Below are 26,115 nucleotides of genomic sequence, written 5' to 3' on the forward strand. Positions count from 1 at the left end.
GCGCAAAGTCAGTGTTGACCCCACTTGCTGGGCCACGACCCACAACGGGCCCCCCCTTCCACGTACCTGGGGTCCCCACTAGTGCAGCGTCAGTCAACTGCAACGCTTTGGAGAGAACACGTTAAGCCTGGGCTCTGATAAGCCCAAAGCAGGAGCGATTTTAAGAAGAGACACGGGCGAGGACTGTCCCTTCGGCCTCTGTCGTGTCTACTCTCTGGGGCAGACACCGGCTGGGCCTGAACCGCCAGGCCGTATCCTAGAAAGTTTGCCCTCTCGGTGAGGAAACCTACCTGAATATTTTTTTCACAGTCTGTTTGCTGGTGAAGGGACAGCTCACTTTCCAGGACAAACTTCTTGCCACACTTATCACAAATCTGCATGCGCCTGTGAGTAACGTTCATGTGCTTCTCCAGGTACCACCGAGTATTAAACACCCTGGGGCACTTCTCACAGGTCAGAGTCTCTTTCTCCTCACACTTAGCTTTCTGGACTGGCGCTCGGGGCTCTTTGGCGGCCCGCTTCTTCCGCTTCGGGGGCTCTACGCTCTTCCTGCGCCCTCTCGTAGTCCTGGGCGTCGGCGACGCGGTGGCCGCGGCCACGGAGCCGGCCCTCCTCGTTCGCCTTTGGGCGATGCTGGCCTTCTCCGCCGGCTTCTCCTTCTTCTTCTGCCTGCTGTTCTCTCCGTAGTCGTCGCTGTCGTCCGTGGCCTCCTCCTCACTCTCTTCCTCTTCCTCCTCGCTGCTTGTCTTAAGAACAGGAGTCTCTTTGGACTGGGAAGAGACACCCTTTTCCCCTTTAGAGACATTTAATGTTTGATTATTAAGGTTTACCTCCACTATGATCTGCTCCCTTTTGTAAGAGACCTCCTCCTCCTCCTCCTCCTCTTCCTCTTCCGTGTCATCAGAATTCTCCCGGTCTTCCTTAACGGCATGCACGTCAGACACTGCTCTGGTCTCCCTGAAATACGTCTGTTCATCTGCCTCGTGGAGATGTGGCTTGCTCATCTTGGGGTCCACTAGCACAGAGTAAGGGCTTCCCGACTCCCTCTTGTACACTTTGGTGGACAGGTCGAGTTCTTGGTTGGCACCATAAAAGGTAGATGGCACTTGACCGCGACGGCCGTCTTCTTGTGCCATGCCTGCTGCACGCGTGGCACAGTTTGCTACCAGCTCCTGACCTGGACTGGCTGTGTGGCTCATTGGTATGTGGCCTGATTTATTAAGCAGTCCAGACTAGACAGGAACAGCTTTAAAACAGGGTAGTTATTAAGACTCAAATAAGTTGCCATCCACAAAAGAACCACTCAGATGAACAAAGGGTGTTCCTGGAGCTCGTGTGCAAATCTTCCAGGGTTGCAGCACCAAAGCAGAAGCCAGAAGGTTTGGTATGAGGGCAAGAGCAGAGCACTAGTGAGTTTTCTTCTGAAGAGGGCGGCAGGTGCCTTGGCGCATCTTATCTACAAAGAAAAGCAAAGAGGAAAAAAAGTCAGACACCGCTATTTCCTTCCCCCAGCACGCGCGGACATCACACCACAGACATGGCAGAAAGGGATCAAACTCTTCACATACACGATTCTTTATCCTGCTTAAATGGTTCAGGGTGGGCTGCTCTTTTACTGGGCTACTGGTTTACAAAATTCGACACATGTTTTGCTGGAATGTAAAGTCGAGGACAGCAGGAGGCATGATCTGTCCGGTACACTGACATCTATCTTCTGAGCTTTGCACGGTGCCAAGCACTTAGTGGGCGTTTGGTATATATCCAATGATGAAATGAGCGCCTACTCTTGCGTGGCATTCATTATGCTAGGTGCGACAGGATGTAATGATTCGGCAGAATATATGGCCTCTGTCTACAGGGGATTCAGTCTTGTTACGTAACACAGGTCATACGTGAAACACACAAGAGCTTTATGCTGCCCGGCTTTCTTTACAACCTTGGTCACCACCGTCCACTGCAGGGAGGGCTCAGAGAACAAAGCTGGCGGCGAGCTCGGGGAGTAGAACGGCTGACGGACACAACTCCCGACGAGACAGAAAAACGTCCCTGGCCTTCCATATGGTATAATCTAGGTGTAGACATTATTGTATTCGGGGTTGTTAGAGTAATTTCAAAGTTGCTAAGTATTCGTAAGTCTGTTCTAGGTGAACAGACTAGATGCGCTCAAGGGGCGGGGGGATTTTTCACGTGTGGGCTGCACAGAGGACTAAATTCTAAGAAACACTAACCATCAGGTTGATATGGTTCCAAGAAAAATAAGACCATCCATTAAAAAAAAATTAGAAGGGCACATAATTTGCTTTGTGACATAACTCACATTGCTGTTTAGCCAACCACCTAATCTCTGAGTCATGAATATTACTGCAAACACATACCCTGCTCCGTCGACGGAAGGAAGGAAACTAGCACTTGCTGAATGCCTGCTCTGTGCACCGGCAGGTAAAAGTGCATATTATTATTTCCACTTAATAGCCACCACAAGATGTGGAGGTTGGGTTTGAAACTCAGTTTTAATTTTTAGTTTTTTTGTCAAATCACTAGAAAAAGGAAAATCACACATAGCTGTCCAAGCAAATACACGGCAAGGTCTAGAACAAAAAGAGCAGCCCTCTGCCCACTCCGGCCTATCTGAACCGCCATCCCCCCCCGCCCCCCGCCAGACGAAACTGTTCAACTACTTTATTAGCTCCCCCCCCCCAGTATTTACTTCCATATTTCTACATATATTTATTTCCTTTTTTTTTGTTTTTTTTTTTTTAAATGTTTTTTATTTATTTCTAGGAGAGAGAGAGAGACAGCGTGAGCAGGGGAGGGTCAGAGAGAGAGGGAGTCACAGACTGAAACAGGCTCCAGGCTCTGAGCTGGCAGTCAGCACAGAGCCCGACGCGGGGCTCGAACCCACGAACCGCGAGATCATGACCTAAGCGAAAGTCGGACGCTTAACCGACTAAGCCACCCAGGCGCCCCAACATATATTTATTTCTAAATATATTTGCCTCTCACTGTAGTTGTCTTGCCTTACTGCTCCCAACCTTTCCTCCATCTTCCCGATAACAGCTGGGGTCACAGCCTTTTTGCTAAATCAGTATTTATTTTTACGTTATTAGGACGATAATACATGGTTCACAACCACGACTGTCATTCCTCTGTTACTGGCTTCTGTTCTCTTTGACCCTGTGGATTTATGCTTTTCAAAAAGTGATTTTTTACTTTCATTTCAGGGGAATTTCAGAAAGGGCCGGTGATGACCACCACCATGTTTTAGCTGACATCTGGACAGATATATTTGTACGTATTTATATTCACAAATGAGGAAATTACACCTCTGAGAGGCTAGATAATTTGTCTCAGATCACATATCCAATAAATGACGGGAGCAGTGTTTGACCCAGGCCTGCCTGACTCCACGGCTCATGGGCAAGTGACACTCTAAAAGAATGAAGACTCAGCTGTCCCTATAAACCACGTATCTCTTGCCCGCATCAAAACGTCACCCCTCATAATTTACATAGGAAGATCCCAGTAGCTTTTTAAGTCTGCTCAGCTTTATTTCGCAAGTGTCCAAACTCCTGACCCATGGAAATAATGTAAACTACGACAAACACCGTTAAACTTGCTCACATGAATGATCTCAAATTAAGCAAGGGAGGAGAGACAGTAAAATTCACTTAACCAGCAAATGCTAAGAATGAAACAAAAACCAGGAAGACAAAGAAAAATAACTGGGGGGAAATCCTCTGTGGTCATCATTGCGGTGTTCTTCCCAAAGACCTGTGGGCCCTGGGCCTTGGAGGCGTGGCAGGACCCGGGTTCTAACCCCGCCCCTCCCCTGTAGGTGGGTGGGGCGCTGTGACCACGTCGTGCTGGCGGAGAAGTGACAGGCAGGACAGGGCGTTTGCTGACCGAGACACCCCATCCCTCTTTTCCCTCTGCCTCAGGGACCACAGATCCTCAAGATGACAACTGCTCTCACTGCTCTCAACCTGGGTTCCCGAGTGACCACAGTGGGCTACGGGATACGCACGACACGGGGGGTTTTCTTTTTCTTTTTTTATTTAATTTTACACAGACTGTCTTTTTAAAACCTCTGAGATCCCGTGGTGCTCAGCGCTACTGCCCGCATAATCTGGCCTGGCCTAGCTGACACGGACGGAATACACAAGCGGGCTGCTGCCTCGTCCACAAAAATTAAAATCAACGGCAACGGCTTAGGAGCTGGTGAAAGGGGGCGAGGAAAGGCAGGGGACGCGAGAAGGACGGCAGTGGTCAAATCACTGGTGAGACTATCACCTGTTTACCTCAGAAGAGGGAGAGCTCCCTGGTCCACCAGGAACCCGGGACTGTTAGGAGTGTGCCCTTACGACTGGCTGTCTTTGACAAATCATTACACGAAAAGGAGGGGTTCGGAAAAGAATCGATCGGTTTACAATCAGGATTAGAGGAGTCCAGGAAGTCAGCGATTTGTTGGTTAGAAGCAGCAGATGCTTCATAAAAACAGGAAAGTCTTTGAGCTACGAATGCCGATTAGAATTCGGCCCGGACCGGGCGCCTGGGTGGCTTGGTGGGTTAAGCGGCCAACTTCGGCTCAGGGCATGATCTCCCGGTTCGTGGGTTCAAGCCCTGTGTCGGGCTCTGTGCTGATGGCTCAGAGCTTGGAGCCTGTTTCAGATTCTGTGTCTCCCTCTCTCTCTGACCCTCCCCTGCTCACACTGTCTCTTTCTCTCTCTCAGAAATAAAACATTAAAAAAAAAAAAAAAAAAGAATTCAGTCCTGAGGCGGGATCGAGTCAAAGAGTGCCCCAGAACTAGGGATAAAACCTCCTGATGGATTATGGCGGGGCCCAGCAGAACCTCTTTTCCAAACGAGACCAAGGAGGAAAGCAATCTCTTGGTGTGTTTCCCCCTGCGAGTTGCTGTTTAAAGTGATCAAGAAGAAGCTTTCTCACCATTAAAAAGAGACCCTTAGCAACATACGAAGAGGTTAAGAAGAAAGCCGAGTATCCTACTTGGTGTCTTCCTTGAACGCGAGGAGCAGGAATCACGAATTTCCCACTTTACATGCCGTCAAGCTGAGACATGTGTTCCTTTCCTGTGTTTCAATTTTTTGTTTTGATTGCCAGAGCCTACCCCATCTCCTGCATCAACATTCTTTTTTTTTTTTTTTTTTTTTTTTCTAGGAGAGAGAGAGAGAGAGATGGCGCGAGCAGGGGAGGGTCAGAGAGAGAGGGAGTCACAGACTGAAACAGGCTCCAGGCTCTGAGCTGGCAGTCAGCACAGAGCCCGACGCGGGGCTCGAACCCACGAACCGTGAGATCATGACCCAAGCGAAAGTCGGACGCTTAACCGACTAAGCCACCCAGGCGCCCCTCAACATTCTGATTGTAGTGAAATTGGTCTCTGCTGTGAGCGAAGGTCTTCGAGACCCAGTCTTACAGGAAGGGGAAACTGCTCCCCAGGGGATTAAGTCTGTAAAGGTTTGACTGACAGACGCGGGGTGCATATGCCCATGGAGATTTAGTATAGGTGTGTTTATAATACGTATTTGATATATTTATTATAATACGTGTGTTTTCATTATTGTTGGCTTTTTGAGCACACTGGTTACAGGGTTCCACAGATTCTGAGCGGTCTGCCCCAAACTGATCTCTCCCATAAGCCTCATTCATTTTAATGTATGGTTCTGCAGAACCTAGGCAGGTGTATGTGGCATTATAGCAGAAGTACCTGGACTCCAAATTAAGTCAAGGCAGAACAATGGGGCCAATAAGACAGAGCTCTGTAGCAAATTTAAGTATGATCAGAAAAGAACTGTGGATGTGGCTAAGCCCCGGGGTTGACTGGAAATAAATAAATAAAAAGCCAATTAAGCGTTTAAGAGTTTTGCAGACAAAAGAACCTCTAGACCAGGTTAAGAGAGACCATGACTGGGGCACCTGGGTGACTCAGTAGGTTAAGCGTCTGACTTCGGCTCAGGTCATGCTCTCACGGTTCGTGGGTTCAAGGCCCGCGTCGGGCTCTGTGCTGACAGCTAGCTCAGAGCCTGGAGCCTGCTTCGAATCTGTGTCTCCCTCTCTCTCTGAACCTCCCCTGATCATGCTGTCTCTCTCTCTCTCTCTCTCAGAAATAAATAAAACATTAAAAAAAAAAAAGCGAGAGAGAGACAATGACTGTCCAAGAAAGCTGGTCATTCCCCTAAGGGACGGCATCTTCCTCATGAGTCCACTCCACGTACAGTTGAGAAGAAAATAGGAAAAGAAGAAAAAGGACCAAGAGGACGAAGCTAGGGAGCAAAGAAAGAACAGGCGAGCGAGTTGCTCCTGAGGAGCCAAATCAGAGTCTATTCGAGAACATTCCCCCGTCCTGAGGAGGCCCTTTCAACGACTGCTCAGAGAGTTTAGATGTTGCTACAGTCCACTGACTGCTACAGGTCTCCTATTCTCCCCGCCCCCCGCGCCCCCCACCCAGCTCAAATGGGGTCCAGTAGAGAGTCGCACGTCAGGGCAGTGATCATCTGTTAGATTCTTTCACAAGGTCTCTGGATCAAGGAAAGGCAACATCTGGATCCCACGTAGAAACGACTCTGTGTCACCTCCTCACAAAGGGACCACCAATCATCATACCGTTGAGTCACTGAGACCCTGGACTTTAAGCCTGATGCCCTTGATGAGGGAGCCAAAGGCAAGCTCAGGGCAAAGCACAAGCTACATTTCCTCCTCCCAGTGGGGGGGGACTACCCCCCCCTTCTCCCCATGGGACATGTGTGACATTCCTCAGGCACTCCCGGCTGCCCAAGAACAAAGGAAAGGGAAAAACAAATGGTTAACTGATAGAGGTCACAGTCAGGCAGGACAGGCGTCTCCATCAGTTTACAAATGTCTCTCAGTAAAATTATAAGAAAAAGGCAATCTTATCAATGGCCTAGCCTCCAGAATCCCATAGTGACACTCCAGTCTATAGTGATGCAGGGAACAAAGGCAGGAAGAAAATGTAGATAAAATGAAAATTCTTTACAACCTGCAGCCCACTGACAAATACTTGAGGCAAATACAGAGTATAATGGTCCTCTAGAAACTCCCTCCCGTCTTGATGTTAGTCGTTTGCTGGAGGGAAAAATAACTTCAGCTCAACGACAGCAAGGCCCCATATCTCAGGGGTCCTCTTCGGCCCATTCAAGTCCTTTTGGAAATGTCTGTCCTCCCTTACCCACCAGGCCTCCAAGTCCACAGTGTAGAACCGGTCACTCCTCCCAACCCCAGGGAGCCCCTTCTGCTCACAGGTCCCCAGATCACCTTTTTGCATCAAGAATTCTTTCTTGCACATGGACTCCGGAACCTCCCCGCCCCCCGCCACCGCATCACCATGACTGGCTAGGACTCTGGGGGGGGGAGTCCCCACTGTGCAGAGGAAGTGAGTGTGTTTTGCCTCTGAGAGAGACCAGACTGAGTAGCTGATGACCGACAGTGCTGTTTATTAAGCATTTTCAGCTGCCCCCCTGGCAGGGCTGAATTCCTGCCCCTACCAGAGCCACGCGGGACTACGTGACTAGCTCTGGCCATCGTGTGCCATAAGACACGTGCATCCCTTCTGTGCTGCTGTATCTCATTGCCAACGGGAGACCCTCCAGGTCTCTCTTCCCTCTTAGGCGTGGTGACCAGTAATGTACGAGGAGACGGTTCCTCCATCAACCTGCATTGCCGAGTGACTGGAGCAGAGCTTCCCTGCTGATTTAAAACTGCAGCCATGTGGAGACACAGAAGTCCTTCACCGATTTAAGCTGCCGGGAGCGGGCCGTGATTTGTTACGGCGGAATGACCTGCTAATGCAGTTCTTCACATGTACGTTTCTCCGTGTTACACGGACCGTCTATTTCAGTGCTCAGCTAGACGGCATGGACAGTGGAATTACTAAGTGAAAAGTTAAGTTGGAAAGACAAAGGGCTTAATTCACAGGGCAATTCTTTACTTGGTAAGTTAGGAAATAAGACTACTCCTTCTTTGAAGAAATGAGAGAGCGCTTTATTCTATTTTAAATAACGCACGCATAAACGCATTCCCACGCGAACCTGACGGTGGCATCTCTCCACTGTCACAATCAGGGAAACTCACAGAAACATCAGTAAGCCACGCGGTCACAGCGGAAGACGCAGTCTTAACTGTTCACTCGGAAACACACATGGGCTTTTGGCCCACGTTTTATTCGCTTCATTTGATTTTGGCACCTTCACCCTTAGCTCAATTTTGGCGATCACGGTCCTTTATTCTCTTTCCAGAAGATTTACACTATCTCCTGAGAGCACAACCAACAGCTCATTAGGGAAACAGAATGCTCCATGTTTCGTTATCCGACTCTTCCTGTGCATCCTCAGTTCTGACTTACTTCTTACAAAGCATCTTAACTTCATTTTTTTAAGAATAGTCTCCAGGAGAACAGACTGAGCTCTGAGAACCTGAAAGCAGACTGAAACAGCAAATAAGAAATAACTCTCATTGATGTTTAAAGCTGTTTAAATTCATCTCTTTGGTATTAAAACAACACAAGTTCTTGGAGATCATTTTCTAATTTTGTAAAATGTTTTTTATTTATTTCTGAGAGAGAAAAAGACAGCATGGGCATGGGAGGGTCAGAAAGAGAGGGAGACACAGAATCCGAAGCAGGCTCCAGGCCCTGAGCCAGCTGTCAGCACAGAGCCCGACACGGGGCTCGAACCCACGAACCGTGAGATCATGACCTGAGTCGAAGTCGGACACTCAACCCACTGAGCCACCCAGGCGCCCCCTTAGAGATCATTTTCTACGGCTTCTTAAGTTCCAGACAAGAGCAGGTCATTCCTTAGTGTCCCGCTATAATTAACATACACAACTTAGGCAAAAATGTGGTATGTATGCTAAGGGGTAAGCACATGGAGAAGCAAGCAGTCCTGGCACTCTACAAGCTTGACCAGCGACTGGGAAGAAAACACACTTTAAAAAAAAAATTTTTTTTTAATGTTTTATTTATTTCTAGGAGACAGAGAGACAGCGTTGAGCAGGGGAGGGTCAGAGAGAGACGGAGACACAGAATTGGAAACAGGCTCCAGGCTCTGAGCTGGCTGTCAGCACAGAGCCTGATGCGGGACTTGAACCCACGAACCGTGAGATCATGACCTAAGCGAAAGTTGGACGCTTAACCGACTAAGCCACCCAGGCGCCCCAGAAAACACACTTTTTAAAAGAAAAGCTAGAGAGTGTGATAGCATATTATAAATAGTAAAGTACAACTCCCAGAATGCAAGTTTTTCAGTGCCATTTCCCCCCTCCAAGTGGATTACAAAATACGTTTACAGAGTCTTCAAGAGCGTTTATTTACATTTAGTTTTAAAAGAAAAACCACTTTGTTCCCTGAAAAGTTTTAATGGTTCAGTTTTGACAAATCGAACAGGTTTTTTTGTTTTCCTATTAAAATAGGTGTCTATACATCCGCCTCCTGTGTATTTGGGCCGAGTCTTTGCAAGTCGAAAGGGCACCTTTGTAAAGCATATTCCTCTCCCACCTGGGCTTCCTCCTCCTGCAGAACTGCTTCCCCCAGACTGTGTCCGAAGCCAAACCACCTGTTGCCCAACCACGGCCCCGCTGAATGGAGGTTTCCAGAGCATACGCCGACCTGGGGGAGGGCCAAAACCACAACAAGCAAGACACAGAAAGGAACAAGGAGGGAAAGATAAACGAGCATCGGCAAATTCTCCCTCCCCCCCAAAAAAAGAGTCCACTAGGAAGAAGAGACAGGATGACAACTGGGTCTGTGACAGTAGGTGTCTGATACTTTATTCAAAGCTCGGTGGCTTTCATAGAAGGCCACTCACTTCTTTCTTATTAGGGAGGTGTGTTAGTGACACATCTGCCAAGTAACAACCCATCTCAAAGTCTTTGGACAGTCAAGTAATGATTTAACAACTACTGTAGACACTTCAGTTTAAAAAAAATTTTTTTAAATGCTCTATTTATTTCTGAGAGAGAGAGAGAGACAGCATGAGCAGGGGAGGGTCAGAGAGAGAGGGAGACACAGAATCCAAAACAGGCTGCAGGCTCTGAGCCAGCTGACAGCACAGAGCCCGATGCAGGGCCCAAACCCACGGACCGCGAGATCATGAACTGAGCCGAAGTCGGACGCCCAACCGACTGAGCCACCCAGGCGCCCCTACACACTTCAGTTTTTTTTTAAAAAAGCAGAAATCTGAAAAGGTTACAAGAGTGAAAAATCACATCTCGCTGGAGAAATTGGAAAAGTCTGTGAAGGATGGTGTATTTCGGAAAAGCCTGAATGGCAGGTATAGATATGCATGTTCTATTATACATTACCTAGGCAAGACAGAATAAGTTTTTAAAAAAAAGTTAAAAAGTTGAAGTAGAAAAATAGGAGTAGGAAAGATAATACCAGGAATTAGGGTAAAATAAAAGCAAAAACCATCTTCTACTAAATATCGGTATTGACAAAAATAAAAATTGAAATTCTGACTTGCAATTTAAAAAACGTTTTTACAAGAATGTGTTCCTTATGAAATAAATATTTAATCTCCCTACCTGGAATATAAGTAAAGTTTAAAATTCATGTCCACACTAAAAGCTTATTTTTTTGTCTTAATACAGGAGGCTCTACCTGTCTGAAATGAATGAAATCTCACCATGTCCTTGTCTTTTCCTTTTTCTTTGTTTTCATGTTTATTTAGTTTTGGAGAGAGAGAGAGGCAGAGAGACCGGGAGAGAGTGAGAGGGAAAGAGAGAATCCCAAGCAGGCTCCGCACTGTCAGCTCAGAGGCTGACGTGGGGCTCAATCTCACAAATTGTGAGATACTGACCTGAGCCAAAAATCAAGAGACACTTAACTGACTGGGCCACCCAGGTGCTCCTGTCCTTGTCTTTTTCTTAAAAATAATCTCTAAGAGGAAGACAACTTTCAAGATACCTATGGTGGACACTGCCAGTCTGACTACCTCAGATCCTCAACGGCTAAGTAATTTTAACAAGTGCAGTAAGAATCATTTAAACCTCTCTGATCTTGTTCTCTTATAGAAAACAAGCTATACTATTTTGGCAGAGACTGTGTGACCAAACTACGGTTCATTTCTAACCCAAGGTTTGGTACGGTCAACCTCAAAAATGTTCCTCATCTGTATCCCTCAGTCTGCCGACCTGCAATGTGGGAGCCAAGACCAAACTGCAAGACTGGAAAGCTTGGTAAGTTCTACTCCCTGATTTACAAAATGCATATGGTAGTGGTGATAATTTGCATTTGTGTGATGATTTACAAGGTGCATATATACCACACGTTCATGAAATATTCAGTAAGTGCCTACTACGTGTCAGGCGCTGCAGGAGCTAGACCCATCGAGGTGTGCAAAGGTCTAACTAGGGAGACGGGCGTGAAAACCAGTGATCACAGCACAGCGTGAGTGTGATAAGCACAACTGCAAAAGCCAGCACAGCCCGTGGTTAAGAGCACAAACTCCAAAGCATTAGAAGTCTGGCTCTGACACATTCCAGAGCCAAGTGGCCCTGGTCAAATTACTTAACCTCTCTAGGCCTCATTTTTTGCATCTGCAAAACGAAGATAATAACCGTGTCTACCTCATGGTATGTTGCTGGGATTAAATGAATTAATAAACATAAGTGCGTACGAGAGGACTTAGCCACAGTAAGCACTATTCTAAGTGTTTCCTGAATAAACACGCTCACCTATACATGTAACTGTCCAGAGGCAGTGTGGGGAAAGGTGACTGACTGGTGTCAAGGGGGGTGGACCTGTTAGGGGAAGTTTCCGAGACGAGGGAGGGCTGGAGCTGGTTTTGAAGGACAAGCAGAAGTCAGAGGGATGGAGAAGGGAAGTAGGCAAGTTGCACGCAAGCAACTCAACATGAAAAAGACAGGAATGAAACCACAGAGGGTTTTGTTTATCGTAGTTGAGCATCGCTGCCCCACAATGACTTGGACCACTGTTCCTGTTTCACAGCTGAGGCTCAGCTTCCTGACTGGCCCATTGTCGTCGCTGGATACAAGACGGAATGAGGGCTGGGATTCGGGTGTTCTAACTCCCGGCCCCAGGTCCCCAGCTGTCTCCTGGCACGCTGCGACAATCATCTCAGAAGATGTATTGAGGCCTCGAACAACAACAACAACAACAACAACAACAACAAAAAATATATATATATATATATATATGTATGTATGTATGTATAATGACACAAAGCAAAAAAATAAAATGTCAGACCAGGAGTTGAGGGTCGGGGTCGGAACCTTGGCTAGTGAAGGCCCACCTCCCTGCGCGAGGCCCTGAGTGTTGGGTCACTTCCCACATCTCAGGTCTCACGGCGCCTCATCTGCACTCTGTGTCCCACGGGGGCCCAGGTAACAAAGGAAAGATTTAAAGTGTATTTTGGTTCATTTCCTTGCAACAAAACTGTTAAGTTTTCAGCCGATGAAACCTGAAGAAATCTGTAGACCTTAAACTTAGGTGTGTAAGGTGGGAGTTAGAGATACAAAACTGACAGGAGAAAGAAGTTTCGAGTCACAAGAGCAGTAGCCTATGATAAATGTCCTCCATTTCCAAGGGTAAGCACAGAACACACGTGGGACACACTAGGAAAGCTGCCAACACAACGTGTAAAACTCAACTTTACAATAGCAAAAGCTCAAACGACACAGATTACTGGGTCATATTTTAGATCAATGGTTTGGTTTTTTTTTTTAGGTTTGTTATTTACGTCATTATTTTGAGAGACAAGAGACAGAGAGCGAGTGGGACAGGGGCACAGAGAGAGATGGAGACACCGGATCCGAGGTAGGCTCCAGGCTCTGAGCTGTCAGCACAGAGCCCAACGCGGGGCTCGAACCCATGGACTGTGAGATCATGCCCTGAGCCGAAGTCTGACGCCCAACTGACTGAGCCACCCAGGCGCCCCTAGATCAATATTCTAAAGTGTTCTCAGATGCCTGTATTTAACATAGGTGAAAAATACAACTAACTTTAAACTTTTTAAAATGTTTGTTTATTTGAGAGAGAGCATGTTAAGAGCGAGCAAAGAAAGAGCAGAGAGATGGAGAGAGAGAGAGAATCCCAAGCAGACCCACACACACTGTCAGGGCAGAGCCTGAGGTGGGGCTTGAACTCACGAACCGTGAGATTATGACCTGAGCTGAAACCAAGAGCCTGACTCTTAATCGACTGAGCCACCTGGGTGCCCCAACAGCTAATTTTAACGTAATCTCACCTAATAAGATGCCCCATGTCGATTCTTTTTTAAGCAGTCCACCTAATCCATTATCTCTATGATATGTAATTGAGAAATGTCTATCACCTTAGTTTTAGGCAAAGCTTTTGCAAAAACACACTTTCAGGTTGCAGTGTTTTACACCTGCATTTGAATGAGACCGCCATTGTGTGTCCTCAATAATACACAGGAGAAGCCAGGAGGAAGAGGGCAAAGAAGAGGTACTCCTCCTAAGGGACTCCCTAATTACCTTCAAACACCCACAGTCTCCCCATTTCCATTCAAGACAATAAAAACCAATGTGCTTTACTCATCACAGTGGCGGAAGCAATCTTCACTTTTACCAACAAGCCCTGAGGCCCAAGGAAGAAATCAAATACCAAGCAGGCTACACTGCAGGGCCTGGATGGTCACACAGTATATTCAAAGCACCTTTCGTTATTCAATTCACACACATCATCTACAGACAGGAGAATGTAATTTAAACAGAGGCGTTCTTCTTAAAAGAAGAGCACGAGTTTTGTATTACTGCTGTCTTTTCCGTTAAAATCTGACAACGTCCTGGCTGCAGGAATGCTCGAATAAAATCCTGTGCCTAAGAACAACCAGAACATACCCACAAGATACAGAATCTTGGAAAGTCTCAGTCCAGCCTTGACCAAAATTGCTTTATGGAATGAAGCTAGTTAATGCACTAGTCCGTGTTCAAAATGGCTATCAGTGTGAGTACCCTGATCGTTTTTTTTTAAAGTTTATTTCTATTTATTTTTGAGGGGTTGGGGGGGAGAGAGAGGCAGAGAGAATCCCAAGCAGGTTCTGTGCTGTCAGTCAGAGCCCAACGCAGGGCTCAATGTTGTGAACTGTGAGATCATTACCCGAGCCAAAATCAATGGTTGAGATGCTTGAGTGAGCCACCCAGGTGCCCCAGTACCCTGATCTATATAAAATTCTGAGACTTAAAGGCCCTAAACATCTTTCTTGTTCCCACTATGGCTGCCTATAATGTCAGCCATTATGAGAGGTCTATATGGATGACTAGACTTTTGTGAACCTGAATGAAAAACTCCCTCAGAAAATGAAAATAACGGAGAAAGGCCCTCATCACCTTCCTATATTTTACAGAAATAAAAATCATAAATATTCCAGATGTGGAAACAACATCAGGAAATGTGGGAATGTACCAAAAGACAGAGGACCTTTACTGTTTTCTAATGAACTATTCACACTTCAAAAATTAACACTTGGAAAAAAAGTTTCACTGAAATAGTCTTAAACCAAGGTATAAACAGTCTTAAACAGGTATAAACAAACAGTCTAACACAAAAATATCTGATGATGGACGGGAAGGTTTAACCCAACCTCAACAGACCCAAAACATGGCTGACGGGAAGAGACAAATGGTTTCATCCCGCCTGCGCTTTCCTTTCCACAAGTCTGTATGTTGCTCCTCTTAGCAGCAATTTTCAAACTTCTGAGGATCTCTGGAAAATGAAAACTCTTCCCCAGAAAAATGAACACACATGCCATGTCAAGGAGTTTTCCCATTTCCAGAAACCCATCCATGGAGCCCCCAGAAAGCCAAAGATCCCAAGCTAAGACCTCATATCATTGAGCAGATTTTACTCTGCCTGATATGTAACACCTACGTAGACGAGGTTTATAAATTAATTTTTTCTCCCCTTCCTACCTTTTCTCTCAGTCTCTACGGTATGTCTACCATCATACATGAATTAACAGCTAGATGAATGAAGAACGGTGAGTAACAGCATTAAGTGCAGAATACAAGATCTTCTATGAATCCCGATATACTACTTAGCCAGGTATATGACCCTGGACAAGACCACTGATGTCAATCTCACTGCGTCCCCAGTACGACCAGGAGGAGGGCACCTGCACCTACCTAATCAGAAAGCACATGCAGAGCTCTCAGTACACGGAGGGAGAGGGCTTCACTGCTGGCTCCTTCTCTCTTTCGTATTTGGGAAACTCCTCCTTAAAGAAGTTACAAACTACAGGTGACAGAGTAGAGATAGATGTAATTTTAGAGTTTGTGGTGCACATTTTTCCATAGTGACCGTGAGGTAATGAAGATGAGAAAGGGGAAGAGAAAGTAAGTTTTAAAAATGAAACGGGCTAATTATCAACAAGAACCAAACTATGGAGAGAGTCCAGATGTCCACCGGCCGATGAATGAAGATGTGGTATACACATACGATGCAATATTAGCCGTCAAAAGGAATGAAACCTTACCATTTGCAGTGATGTGGATGGAGCTAGAATGTATTATGCTAAGTGCAATAAGTCAATCGGAGAAAGAAAACTAGTATGGGATTTCACTCATATGTGGAATTTAAGAAACAAAACAGATGAACATATGGAAGGGGGTGGGGAGAGAAGGGAAACAAACCACAAGAGGCTCTTAATGATGGAGAACAAACTATGGGTTGGTGCAGAAAGGTGGGCGGGGGGATGGGCTAGATGAGGGATGGGTGCCAAGGAGGGCACCTGCTGTGATGAGCGCTGGGCGTTGTAGGTCAGTGATGAACCGCTGAATTCTACTCCGGAAACCAATACTGCACTGTGTGTTAGCTAAAACATTATAAACAAATAAATAAAACTAAAAAAAAATGAAATAGGCTAAGCAGACACAGGAAAGAACAGACACTCACCATCGCGCATCGTCAGGGAAAGGCAAGTCAAAACCACAACGAGCGGTCACCTCACACCTGTCCAAAGGACTAAAGTCAAGAACACCAGACACAACAAGTGCTGGTGCGGATGTGGGGCGAAAGGCAGCGTCACGCACCGTGGCCAGGAGGACAAACAGCCCCCGCCACGCTGGAAGCCCGTGCGACAGTTCCTCAAACAGCTACACCCAGAGTCACCAAATGACCCAGCAATTTCGCTCTTAGGTATGCGCTCAAGAGAACTGAAAATCAGTGTTCATATAAAAACTGGCCCGTGAACGTTCACAGCATTGCTCAGCATAGCCCCAAAGCTCAAACGATCCAGACACACGTGAACTGATGTACATCCGCACAATGGAATGTCATCAGTCAAGACAAGGAGTGAAATACCGAGACATAGTGCAACGTGGATGAATCCCGAGAACGTAATGCTAAGCGAAAGAGAGCCACACACAAAAGGGGATCGCCATATGATGCCGCTGACATGAAATGGTCAGAGTAAGCAAATCCATGGAGACAGAAAGTCAATTAGTGACTGACAGGAGCTGGGGGAGGGAGGGGCAGGGAGGGGAGGGAGGACTGACTCATGGGTTCCGGGTTTCTTTATGGGTGATGCAAATGTTTTGGAACTAGATATCAGTGATGGTTGCACAACCTTGTGAAAATACTAAAAACCACTGAACTGTATATTTTTAATTATTTTTAAATGTTTATTTACTTTGACAGAGAGAGAGACAAAGTGCGAGCAGGGGAGGAGGAGCAGAGAGAGCAGGAGATGCAGAATTGGAAGCAACCTTCAGGCTCTGAGCTGGCTGTCAGCACAGAGCCCGACGCAGAACTTGAACCCACGAACTGTGAGATCATGACCTGAGCCAAAGTCGGACGTTTAACCGACTGAGCCACCCAGGCGCCCCTGAATTGTACCTTTTTAAATGGCAAGTTATATGGTAGATGAATTATAGCTCAATAAATAAAATGAAATAGGCTACCTGGACACAAATGGTTCTCCAAGGTGGTCTGAAAAACTAAGATTATCTGAAAATCATGATAGTTTACATAAAAAGGACACTCCTGGATGAGTGGCTGGGCCATAGGCTAAGAGCTGGGCTCTAACAGCAGGGTGCAAGGAGACTGAGCGACTGAGCGGAAGTGAAGCCAGGGCTCTGCTGGGCTCCACGGGGCTCTTCTGTACCACTGGGCAGGCTACTTCGCCTTTCCGGCCCTCGGATTCCTCAGCTATGAAATTAACCAACACTCACACTCACTGTTTGTGTTGATATTTGTTTCCATCCTTTAGCCTAATGCATCTGGATGCCCACTGCCACATCATTCCCAGCCTTTTCAACAGAAGTGCTATCATACACTCCCCCTCCGCCCCCAATTCCCCAGCTGTGTTCCCGCAGAGCACTGCTTTTTATTTATATTTATTTTTTTAATAGTTTATTGTCAAGTTGGTTTCCATATAACACCCAGAGCACTGCTTTTTAAATACTGTGTCTCTGAATTTGCATTTAGTTCACACTTTTAAAAAAATGTCTTACTAACCAGATATAAACAAGAGCCTATCGTAATTTTTTGGTTGGGCTGTCCCGCTTTACCGTAACTTCCATTTGATTTTTGAGCATTAAAATTAGCTTATGAATCTTAGGTTGGGGACACTTGTTAAGGGAATATATTGTATCTATGGTCTTGAAATAAGTATGATACAAAATGAGATCAAGCCCACAACCTGGCCTAATGGTATGAGGTTAGCTTTTTCCAAAAACGTTTTTTTCCAAAACTGGGTCCACCACACTTTCTTAAGGTGGAGAGAGACATGACCACACGTAAGCCCTTCTGTGGGTGATTCTATTGAGTCCTCTGCCTTGGTAAGAAAGCCTTGGGGCGCCTGGGTGGCTTAGTCGGTTGAACGTCCGACTTTCGCTTAGGTCATGATCTCGCGGTTCGTGGGTTCGAGCCCCGCGTCGGGCTCTGTGCTGACTGCCAGCTCAGAGCCTGGAGCCTGCTTCAGATTCTGTATCCCCCCCCACCTCTGACCCTACCCTGCTCACGCTGTCTCTCTCTCTCCTAGAAATAAATAAAAATATTAAAAAAAAAAAAAAGAAAGCCTTTAAGGCAATGTGTCCAATAAGATGTGGAAGAAATCCATGAAGCCTTAGATACCTCAGAAGTCCAGAAGCCATTGTTACCTTTCCCCTTTATTTTAATGGTCCTTTCAGTTTTGTTCGTCTTTCAACATAAGATGTGGGCTGAGTGAAACAGAACCAGGTTAACAATGCCATGGCTGTGTCAAAATTAAAGGCAGAGTGTCCAGCTGCTGCAGAGGCCGCATACAGCACAGCTTTGCTCAGGAGAGGTGCTCTACGTTGGAGGCTGGTCAACTGACCCAACAGATCTCCCCTCCCTATGGGGAAGCACAGCCAAGTACAGAGAAGAAGTGGGTGTCTAGGGTTCGGGGTTTTACCCTCACCACATTGAGTTACGTTTTTTTTTTTTTTAAATATTTATAGTTCAAACGTTTATAGTTCAAAAGGGTTTATACACTAAGCATTTTCTATGCAATTCTCACTCTACTCTTCACTCATGAGCTCTATCGTCTACATGCAAAGCACCAAGAATCTAATGTAAGAAAGTATGTATATGCTCATTCCTTCAAATAATTACTGTGTTGGTCTTAACCTTCACAAGCTTAAAATGTGTTTGAAGAGTAAGAACTATACACAAAAAATAAGTCACAATTGCCAAATAAAACACATGGTATTTTTTTTGTTTTTAAGTTTACTTATTCTGAGACAGAGAGAGCGAGAGTGAGCATGAACATGGGGGAGGTACAGAGAGAGAGGGAGAGAGAGAGAATCCCAAGCAGGCTCTGAGCTGTCAGCACAGAGCCCAAGGTGGGGCTCGAACCCACAAACCCACAGAGATCACGCCCTGAACCAAAATCAAGAGTCAGATGCTTCACTGACTGAGCCACTCAGGTGCTCCCATGGTTATTTCTTTTAAAGGTGCCATAAAAGTAATTAAAAGGGCAAGAAAGGTGTAGAATGCACAGGCCATGGAAGGCCCTGGGCAGAGCGTGAGATCTAAGCTAGGTCCTGACGACCGAGAGGGGCATGAAAAGGCAGAGAGGAAATGAAAAGACAGGTGGAGGAGATGACTATGCAAGGAAAGCTGCCATCAGGAATAAGAATAGTATATTCCGGGGGCGATGAAGACACAGGCCTCGCCAAAGGAGTCTTGCTGGGGACCAGGAGGTGATAAAGTTGTAAATACAAGTCAGGGACAGAAAATGTAGGGTTCTGATGGCAGAGCTGAGAAATACATGCATGCCTGACGGTGGCAGAGAGGGCCGAAAAGGGAGAAATCAACAGAGTGTGCTTCTTAGGTGTGATGGATAAAGAAAGAATACGATCAAAGATGATTTAGACAATCTGAATTTCCATTCTTACAGCTAATAGGAAAACACAGGTGGGGAGAGGCAAAACAAGAAATATAAATAAGACAATCGGCCTCAGATTCAAAGAGTACTCTTTCACACATAACTAGAGAAGTTATTGTGAAATATTGCTAAAATTCCTTTACAATGATGGCAACCACTGCCAAAAACTTAAGTCCAAACTTCCTTCCAGATTGGACCCCTCAACTTACTGCTCTAATCTCATTTCCCTGCACAAACCCGATGCATCAGCTTTAGGGTTCAATGTTAATGTTCCCTGAGCATCGTAGAAGTCCTCTATGCCAGTCATCAGCGTCTCTTGCCCCAGCAGCCAAGAACGCCTTATCTTTCTCCCTAACGACTGAATCTTGCTGATTTTTTAATATTCAGTTCAAGCTCCACTTATTCTCTCTGAAGTTCCCCAGCCCCATCACTTCTCCTGGATTTATACTCTATCACTACTACTTCTAGTATACCTCTTCATTCTATTTTGTCTAAAAAATGCTTATATGTCCCTATTCCCACTGCCAGTGATTGGTTTTGAGGCGGGCCCTCATGACCAGGTTTTGACTAGTGAAATTTAAGTGGAAGCCAACTGGGAGGCTTCTGAGAAAGACTGCCAAACTCTTAAAAAAAAGAAAAGGAAGAAAGAAAGAAAAGGAAAAGCATAAGAAAGTATTAACCACCACCTGCTGAATGTCGTCTTGTCTGGATATAATGCCTGCAACGGACGTGCCCATCTTGCCTCCCAGGACGGGAGATGGATAAGGCACAGAGACATTTCCAAGATGGCAGAGCGAAAAGGTGGAAAGAATGTGATGATGTCACATTTAAAGTCACTTTGATTTAGATTTTCTATCAGGTGACACCCAAAGCATCCTACTTGATACAGTCGTGTTTAAGATGCAAATTAGACATCTAAGGACAGAAGTCGAGTGTGGACGTGGTGGTTGGGGGTGGTTAGGCCAGGAGTTAAATATTTGGGTGCCATCAGCATACAGAAAAAATTTAAATTTGGGGGCTGGGAAGACAGGACAAATGGACAAAAGAAAGCACCGGGGCACCTCAGGGCAGAGGAGAAAGCCAACAAACGAGACAGGAGAAATTCACCTGGAGGTAAAAGGAAACACGATACCCAGCACAGAAGCCATGTGATAAACACATTTTTCTCAAGAAAGAACTGGTCAGCTGTATCAAATGCTGCGAAAACACTGAGTAAGAGAGGAAACTGACCACCGAATCTGGTGGCTGAATCATTCCTTAACCTGAAGGGCCCCCTGTCCTTCCGCGAGCCTCCTCCTCCCTGGGCAAACAGCAGTCTTGGGTTAATGAGTACACTGGCTCAGGGCTGAGGCTTGGGCTGGGTTCTGGAACTCTTCCCTCCACCCACCCCCCCAGCCACCCTCCAGCCGTGGGGCCTCCCCAACCAGCCTGCGAAGGTGTGATGCGGAGGGCACGGAAGCTGGGGTGGGAGTCAGAGCAGGGAGATGGTCAGACTCGGGTTTTTAAAGGTGGGGGAGACCTGAGTGTGCCCGAACGCTAGTGGGAAGGAACACCTCTTACCACAAAGGCTCTATTACAAGAGAACATTTTGCAATTCATTCGAGTGGGAGGGGAGTTCGTTAAAGCTTTCAAAAATCGTATTTAGGAGAAAAATGTGCTAAAGCCTCAATCTTAAGCTCCACCTCGCTTCAGAATATATCAGCCAAAAGAAAAAAAGACGGCACGTTATAAAAAGCAGTAACAGTAAACAGTGAGTGAAAAGGGCCCAGGTCTCTCGGTTATGCCATCAACAAGATGGTTCCAACGCTGAAAGGCAAACTCAAAATATGAAACCACGAAAGTCCAGGCAGCTAAGCGCCAAGGGCATCTATAACATAACCACCAAAACCCAACGGAGCCCCCTCCTAAGGCAAGGTCAGCCTTCCCTCCTTCCTCAAGTCTTAAGTATTGTCTCCTTTCGCTCCTCTGGGAGAACTATGATGTCTGGAGATGAGCCTTCTATAAACTTGTGTACAAGGACCACATAAGAAAATATTAAAACATTTTTAGGCTCGCTTGAAAGTCTGAAATTTCAAAGCGCTCCAAGTTAAAATACGACCACTTCAAAGAATCAGGGATGATCTCAAAGTTAAGACCAAAACAGCTTTTGATACAAACCACTGCACGGGGCAGAAACAGTAACCTAGTTTCATTTTGAGTGTCGTGTTTGTTGCCCTCAAGGGACCTGCAACTTTCGAGCAAGATTTTTTTTTCATTAAATGACATAAATGCCAGATAAAAGGTAAAAGCAGAGGGGGAGATTTTTCAATACATCTTCATGCTTCATCAACACACCAAGACTCTTCAGGTTAAGAAAGACCCAATCCTTATGAACATACACACACACACACACACACACACACACACACACACACTTCTGTTAGTTACTGGTGATGTAATACTAAAATTTTAATTCCAGGCTAAACTACAGAACATGTAGTGCTTTAACAATCTGCTTGTGAGGAGGGAAAAAACCCCTCAGCATCACACAGAAGTTATTTCTCCACGTAGAATTCTTAATGACCTTGTCCCAAAATATGATTCTGACATTGAACTGGGAATGACTGCACAGGTTTCAGAAGGACGAACATCCCTAATAGCCAAGTTTCCAAAGGAAGCCCCCTTTTTAAGGCACTATTTGCTCTTAAGCTCCAGAGAAGTTACTTTTAAGGTATAAAATAAGATTAACTGCTAACAACACACACTTTAGAGATTTCTATTTTAACTGTGCTGGAATGTCTAAAAAACCGAGCCAATGAACAGCAAAGGCCTCCGAGCTCAAAGAGGAAATGAACTGAGTCCTGGCTCTGCAGCCAAACGAGTAGGTGGAAGGAACATTCGTGGTGTGTGTGTGTGTGTGTGTGTGTGTGTGTGTGTGTGTGATTTTTATACAATGTTTCTTAACCTACAGAAAACCGCAGCTCTTCACCATATATGTGCTATAAATAGATGCGATAAAAAACTGAATAAATCTGTATTTGTTTGCTTGTGTTGTTTTTTAAGTAACTTTTGTCTCCGGCGGTCAAGACCTGACCAAGCAGGTTGCCCAGTCAGAGGCCTGAGGACACACGACTGAATGTAATTCCCCTTCATCTGTTGATGTCGAAGGAAAGATTTTAGTTAGTTGATGTGGACTCTGACTCCACACAGACTTCCTTTAGCACAATAGAAGACTTTTCGCCCAAGTTCTTCACAGTAACGCAAATCTTCTGTCACTACCTTTGGCAATCTTGTCTCAGAAACTAGAGACTGAAGATAGTTCTGGTTGCAGGACCACTGTTCAAGTAATCACTCCCTCCTTCCTCAGCTCGTCCCCACTAGAAAGCCACATTTATCTAAGACTCAACAAAGTTCCTGTCAGATAAGTACTTGTCTCTTTTATAAATGGAAAAAACCAAGGCCCACTGGCTAGAAGGTGAGTCAGAGGGATTCTGAAAGGGCAAGGGCTAGCTGAATATATAACTGCTATGCTCTTTTCCTCCTTTAAAATCCAACCAGAAGATAGAGGACTCTTTTTCTTTTTTTTTTTAAGTAGAGGGGAGAGGTGGTGAAGATGAGATTATCCAGACTTTCTAATTTTTTATAATGAACACGTATTGTTTTTATAATAAAACAACTAATTCTCAACTTAAAAAATAAATGAATTCGGGGCGCCTGGGTGGCTCAGTCGTTTAAGCGTCCGACTTCGGCTCAGGTCATGACCTTGCGGTTCGTGAGTTTGAGCCCTGCGTCGGGCTCTGTGCTGACAGCTCAGAGCCTGGAGCCTGCTTCAGATTCTGTGTCTCCCTCTGTCTCTCTGTCTCTCTCTCTCTGCCCCTCCCATCCCCTCTCTCAAAAATAAATAAACATTAAAAAAAATTAAGTAAATAAATGAATGGATTCATCATATCCATTCAGATCAGTGTGTAGGATCATTCAGATGCAAGTGTTTATGAGAGAAAGTTGGAAAAAAAGTGGAATCATAATTTAACTAAGCGTAACAGACACTTAAAATCTGCACCAACCCTCCAAATAAGAGCAGGCTTTCACCAAGAGTCAACCAATATTTACCGAGCACCAACTACGTGTGAGGTGCCGCAGAGATAACTGTGAACATAACAGATATGATCCCTGATCTCAGGAGGCTTACGGATATCGTCAATGAGTTTATAAATAGCGTGAGCATATGTTCTACCTCGCTGGGGAAAGTCCTCGTTCACCTGTTTCTCTCCAAGTAATTATTAATAACGCCCCTCTCCCACATCTCCCAGTCTGGACAGTAAATTATATGGTTACCTATTTATGCAAAATCAAACTACTCTTCCTACAGGGCAACACGTTTGTAAAATGTCTGTTATTTCAAGGTTTTATCTTTCTTTTTAAGTTCACTTTATTCCTTTGTATTACACAGTAGATTTTCTTAAGTTATAAAATGTAACTTATTTTAGGCATTCATCTCACTTTGCGACATGATTTCACCTGTTATACAATGAAATCAATAACTTGCTTTCGTCACGTAAGAAGAAATCAAAATCCTATTTTTATCACATCAAAAAAATGTATACAAATAAATAAAATGGATTAAAAAAATAAAAACTTTAAAGACTATAAACCCCTTGAGGGCAGGAAGTTCTTTTCAAAACACTACTTCAATATTCTAACCTGTGTTTAACTCAGTACTGACAGCCCACTGTGGTTTTCAGATATTTCCTGCTAAAAGGAAAGAGAACAGGAAATGCATAAATCTAGAACTTGTTGTCATAATGAAAAGCAAGGAAGCTATCAAAGGCTACCAGGGCTGTGTCAAAAAGACTCAGGAGCCAGCCTGATAAGTTCCTAATGGACAAAGATAGAGCAATTCAGTATCAATGAGGATTAACAGCATTAGTGGACTAAAACACATCAAATATGCTGAAAGCCACTGGTCACCTTTAGAGCTTGCTAAGAGTACCAACTCATTCTTTAGAAAACTGGTAAGTGAAAGCTAAGATTCAAGCATTTAGCCATTCCTATCAGATCTATAGCTTAAAGAAACTAAATACTCGTTGAGGGGAAATTTCTTTTTTAGAGGTATTCCAGCTAATAGTTGAAGAAGAAATTAGAACATTAGATATCATTTTGCAAAGCCTAATGAACTGATACAGGCAAAGATTCTCAATGGCTGATGAACAGTACCAAAAAAGAAACAACCAACACTATACTAAATAGTCTTGCCTCACACCCACAAGAAAACTGAACCCGGGGTGCCTAGGTTAAGCATCTGACTTCGGCTCAGGTCATGATCTCATAGCTCGTGGGTTCAAGCCCCATGCTGGGCTCTGTATTGATAGCTCAGAGCCTGGAGGCTGCTCCAGATTCCGTGTTTCCTTCTCTCTCTCTTGCCCTTCCCCTGCTCACACTCTTTCTCTCTCTCCTTCAAAAGTAAATAAACATTAAAAAATGTTTAACAAAAAAAAAGAAAAAGAAGAAAACTTGAACCTTAATCTGATCAAGCCTGTAGATCTAAAAACCAACTCATAAAAAGTAAAAGGGACTGAGGAACATGTTAAATGACACCACAGGGATACAATCAGCAAAATCCAGACTATGAGAAACTGTACAACAAATGATCCAGATTGACTAAAACTGCAAGGAAAAATAAAAGGAAGGAAGGATCACCTATAGATAAAACAGTCTTAAGAGACATATTAACTAATCACTCTTCTTTAGATCCTAATTCAACATTCTAGCCTATGTCTTGAAAAAACAAACTGGAAAAACAATTATGAGTTAGCTGACAAATATAAAGACTGGTTGAATACTTAATGATGTTCAGGAAGTTTTTTAATGGAAGAATGGTATTGCAGTTGTCTTTTTAAGAAAGAATTCTTATATTTATAAATAATACGATATGATATATAGAATTTTTTTAAGTAATCTCTGCACCCAACATGGGGCTCAAACTCACAATCTAGGGATTGAGAGTTAGATGCTCTGCCAACTGAGTCAGCCAGGTGCCCCAAGAGCTGCTTCCAAGTAAATGGAGAAGGGAATACAGTAAATGTATATATAGATACAGGTACATATATCTACATATACCTATTCATACATGTATATATGAAACAAGACTGGCTGTGTAGAGATAATTGTTGAAGTTGAGAGATGGACATATTAGATTTATCATACTTCTCTCTCTCCTTTTTTATATTTGAGAATTTCTATAACAGAAAAAGACCAAAACCAGTATCATAACTTAGAAACCTACAAAACCCTAATCTGACAATGTAGAAAAAACAGAATAACTACAATTAAATCTAAGTTAACATTCTGATCTAAGGAATCATAGAGAAAGCAAAATACAGTGTGAAAATCCCTTCCTATTAGGCCTCCTGTAGGTTTTGTTTTCTCTTCACAAAACTTAAACGCATATCTCTCAACAATATGATTTCTGATTTAATAAAACCTTAATTCCAAATATGCTCACACATAATGATCAAATATAAAGGAACACTTAAGCATAGCAGAGGTAAAACACCTGCCTAGGAAGGTCACCACTCAGTCAAGATTAGAACCCAAGCTTCTAGACAGCGGCCACTACTGGATTTACCTTTTAATTTTTCAAGGACAGAACACTAAAACCAAACACTTCTCTTGCCTTTATGTGGAACTATGGAGATCTGGCCGCAGGTAAGATTTTAGATCCATACTGTTCAAGGGCACAGCCAACGTTCCAGTAGGAACTGGCATTCGAGC

At 44.7% G+C, this 26,115-nt stretch overlaps 1 protein-coding gene across 2 annotated transcripts in view; it reads right to left on the minus strand.

Moving 5' to 3' along the window:
• The window catches only part of ZNF652 (zinc finger protein 652), a 57,995-nt gene that overhangs the window by 16,335 nt on the left and 15,545 nt on the right, over positions 1 to 26,115 (minus strand). For both annotated transcript variants that reach the window (XM_039227728.1, XM_039227729.1), the window contains exon 2: positions 291 to 1,456. In XM_039227728.1, coding sequence (XP_039083659.1) covers positions 291 to 1,199 — 909 coding nt within the window. In that variant the 5' untranslated portion in view covers positions 1,200 to 1,456. The remainder of the gene's footprint in view (positions 1 to 290; positions 1,457 to 26,115) is intronic.

The sequence above is a fragment of the Hyaena hyaena genome, unplaced genomic scaffold (assembly GCF_003009895.1).
Source record: "Hyaena hyaena isolate Hyena2069 unplaced genomic scaffold, ASM300989v1 scaffold_29, whole genome shotgun sequence".
Classification (NCBI taxonomy): Eukaryota; Metazoa; Chordata; class Mammalia; order Carnivora; family Hyaenidae; genus Hyaena; species Hyaena hyaena.